The sequence below is a fragment of the Physeter macrocephalus genome, chromosome 21 (assembly GCF_002837175.3).
Source record: "Physeter macrocephalus isolate SW-GA chromosome 21, ASM283717v5, whole genome shotgun sequence".
In the NCBI taxonomy this organism is placed as follows: domain Eukaryota; kingdom Metazoa; phylum Chordata; class Mammalia; order Artiodactyla; family Physeteridae; genus Physeter; species Physeter macrocephalus.
This window is the reverse complement of record NC_041234.1, coordinates 118,418,277-118,422,285: the sequence shown is the minus strand read 5'-3', so window position 1 is coordinate 118,422,285 and position 4,009 is coordinate 118,418,277. Positions and strand designations below refer to the sequence as shown.

At 48.8% G+C, this 4,009-nt stretch overlaps 1 protein-coding gene across 1 annotated transcript; it reads left to right on the top strand.

Moving 5' to 3' along the window:
* The first annotated feature begins 627 nt into the window (after positions 1 to 627).
* On the top strand, positions 628 to 1,291 carry LOC102994933 (translationally-controlled tumor protein-like). The gene has a single exon (XM_055081851.1). It carries the CDS (start codon positions 657 to 659, stop codon positions 1,134 to 1,136), a length of 480 nt encoding a protein of 159 aa, XP_054937826.1. The 5' UTR covers positions 628 to 656; the 3' UTR covers positions 1,137 to 1,291.
* The last annotated feature ends 2,718 nt before the right edge of the window (positions 1,292 to 4,009 follow it).

Genomic DNA, 4,009 nt, shown 5'->3' with positions numbered 1-4,009 from the left:
CTGCCCTTGTCTATAACAAAAGCAGTTATAGACAATAGGTAAATGAATGGGTGTGACTATGTGCCAGTAAAACTTTACTTATAGACATGGAAAGTTGAACGTTGCATCATTGCACGTGTCACAAAATATTCTTCTTTTTTTATTTTTCTCAAGCATTCTTAGCTGGCAGCCCATGTGAACACAGGCAGTGGGCGACCCTTGGCCCCAGGGCCCTAGTCTGGCCGGTCATGGTCTCAGTCAGTAGTGATTCTCAGCCTTTGCTGTGTATTAGAATCACCAGGGGAGGCTTTAGAAAAACACTAGTGCCTTACCCCACCCTGGCCAAGCACATCAAAGTCTCAGAGTGGTGCCTGGCAGGGGATAATTTTAAAAGCTTCCCTGATACCCAGCAATTCAGTATGGACCCAAGAGAAATGAAAACATACGCCCACACAAAAACTTTTACATACCTGTTCATGGCAGCATCACTCATAATAGCCCCAAACTGGAAATAACCCAATATCCATCCATTGATGACTGGATAAACCAAATGTGGTGCATCCCTTTTTCCGCCCTCTCCCCCTCCCCCGGAGCACCACTCCGGCTACACCGCGCTCGCTCTGAGCTCCGGGCTCCTACTAAGCTAGCACCGCTGTCGTCTCCGTCCAGTCGCCATCATGATCATCTCCCGGGACCTCATCAGCCATGATGAGATGTTCTCCGACATCTACAAGATCCGGGAGGTCGAGGACGGCCTGTGTCTGGGGGTGGAGGGGAAGATGGTCCGTAGGACAGAGGGTAACATTGATGACTCGTTCGTTGGTGGAAACGCCTCCGCTGAAGGCCCCGAGGGAGAAGGGACCGAAAGCACAGTAATCACTGGTGTGGATATTGTCATGAACCATCACTTGCAGGAAACCAGCTTCACAAAAGAAGCCTACAAGAAGTACATCAAAGATTACATGAAGTCAGTCAAAGGGAAGCTTGAAGAACAGAGACCAGAAAGAGTAAAACCTGCTAATTTCAAAAACTATCAGTTCTTTATTGGTGAAAACATGAATCCAGATGGCATGGCTGCTCTGCTGGACTACCGTGAGGATGGTGTGACCCCGTATATGACTTTCTTTAAGGATGGTCTAGAAATGGAAAAATGTTAACAAATTTGGCTGTTACTTTGGATCTATCACCTGCTCGTCCTACCTGGCTGGCTGCTGCTTTTCATCCACACAACACCAGGACTTAGACAAATGGGACTGATGTCATCTTGAGCTCTTCGTTTTGATGTTGATTTGTTTGGAGCGGAGGCGTTGTTTCTGAGAAAGAAACAAAACAAAACATGTCATGTAGGTTGTCCAAAAATAAAATGCATTTAAACTCAAAAAAATATGTGGTGCATCCATACAATGGAATATTATTCATCCATAAAAAGGAACGAGATTCTAATACGCGCTGCAGCATGGATAAGCCGCGAAAACATCATGCTGAGTGAAAGGAGCCAGACGCAAAATGTCACATATTATGTGATTTATTTGTATGAATTGTCCAGAATAGGCAAATCCATAGAGACAGAAAGGAGATTCATGGTTGCCAGGGGCTGGGGGAGGGGAACTAGGGAGCGAGTGCTAATGGGTTTGGGGTTTCCTTTGGGGATGATGGAAATATTCTGGAAGTATTGTAAATAGAGGTGATTGTCATGCAATATTGTGAATGTACTAAATGCCACTGAATCGTATACTCGAAAAGGGTGAAATTTACCTCAATTTAAAGAGAAGGAAGGCCTCCCTGATGATCCTATCATGTCACTGGAGTGGAGAACCAGGGGACCAGTGGAAGGAGACGGCAAATTTCAAAGCAGCAAGCCGGAAGTGAGGTAGAGTCCAGCGCAGAGGCCTTGGGAGTAGAGAGAATGGGCCCTTAACCCTTCCTGGGCTGGGAGCCGCAGTACGTTCTACTAAGGCCTGAGGGGTAAAGTGGAGCCAGCCAGAATGGCAGGAAGGTCACTGCCCACAGTGGCAACGTGTAGGAAAATCTGGAGGCGCGGAGCAGTACGGCAGGCTCAGGCCGGCTCATGTAGGGCTTTGTAGGCCGTGGACAGGAGCTTCGACTTGGCTCTGATTGAGATGGAGAGCCCTTAACATGAGATTGACGGATTTGAAGCAAAGGAAAAACATGATTAGATTTACCTTTTAAGAGGTAAATCTCCCCCTGGCTGCTGGGTGGAGAATGGGCTGCAGTTATTCCCGACAGATATGGGTACGCACGTCCAAGGCTGGTTAGGGGGCAGAGTTTGCAGGCCTTAGTCATGGAGTGGGTGAGACTAGGAGAGGGGTTGAAGCTGCTTCCTAGCTTTGGGGCCTCAGCAACTGGGAGATGGGTGGTGCCATTTCCTGAGATGGGGACCACTCGAGGGAATGGCAGGATGGTTTCGGGGACAAGGCTGAGCAGTCCTGTTTTGGACATTGCAGTGCCCCCTGAAAAGCCATTAGACAATGCAAAACAGGCCTTTGAATGGACATATCTGGGTTCACAGGAGGAGCAGGTGGGTGTGATCTGCCCGTAGGTGTGGATGAGATGGCCCAGGGAGCGGGGATAGAGCGAGAGGAAGACGGGGCCTGGCAGAAGGGGCAGTGTGAGCAAAAGCACAGAGGCACGAAGGAACACCGAGCTTTGGGGAACAGTGTTCTGGTAAGGCTGGAACCTGGGGCCGGGAGTGGTGGGAGGGAGACCATTTGGAGAGGTCATCTGGGGCCAGGGCCTGCAGAGCCTTGAATGCCGAGCTCAGGAGCTCAGACTCATCCCAAGAACAATGGGACGAAGGCACTGCGGGGCTTGAGTGGGCGAGAGCAGGGAAAGGAGAAGGAAGGACGCCAGTTAAGATGCCCTGTTTCCACAGGTGTCCTTAGCGGGGATGGAGAGAAAGGGGAGCTTTGAGAAGTCTTGAAGACCTCAGTGGATACATGTTCATCATTTTTTTCTTCAAATTCACATCGTCTGTGAGAGGTAGATCCACACTGCCCTCATTTTTCCTTGCCTTAGTTTACCCAGGCCAGGTGAGAAAAGTCTGCACTCAAACAGAGCTTTGATGTTTACACAGGAGTTAAGGGAATCATTAACTTGTTGGATGGACTGGGATTGGGCTCCCATAATATCTGAATTCACATACACTAGTTCTCCGTGTGTGTGCACGTGTGTGTCTGTGTATGTGTGTGTAGGGAGGTGTTTGATGTACTGGTGCCCCAAACGGGAGGCGATGCCTATTGAAAACCGACGAGAGGTATTTTTTTAAATTTTTTAAACTTTTTATTTTGTTTTTTAAAAAATTCATTTAATTAATTAATTACTTTTTGGCTGCGCTGGGTCTTTGGTGCTGCGCGTGGGCTTTCTCTAGTTGCGGCGAGCGGGGGCTACTCTTCGTTGCGGTGCGCGGGCTTCTCATTGCGGTGGCTTCTCTTGTTGTGGAGCACAGGCTCTAGGCGCACGGGCTTCAGTAGCTGTGGTTCACGGGCTCAGCGGTTGTGGCGCACGGGCTCTAGAGTGCAGGCTCAGTAGTTGTGGCACACGGACCTAGTTGCTCTGCATCACGTGGGATCTTCCCGGACCAGGGCTCGAACCCGTGTCCCCTGCATTGGCAGGCGGATTCTTAACCACTGCGCCACCAGGGAAGTCCGACAAGAGGTATTTTTGAACACAATGTTATTACTATTAATCGGATGCTGTTTCCACACTTGCATTCTGTAACTTTTTCCGGGAGGTTTCTTCAACTCCTTCGATGACATGCAAAGACATAAAGAGGCCAAACCCTGGTTTCTGTGGTTTGAGTGCTTCAGGGAGACTTCACCGGGTGCGTTAAATAAGGTCCACGTTTGGGAGGCAAATGTTAAGTCCTAGTCCTTCCGAGGTCAGGGTTCAGAGTGGGAAATGCTGCCTCACAAATATTACAGAGAGATAAGTTATTTTTTGCCAAGTGCTTATGCATATTCCATATTAACTCGACTGAGCCCTAGAAAGAAATTTACAGAACAGTCTCTCG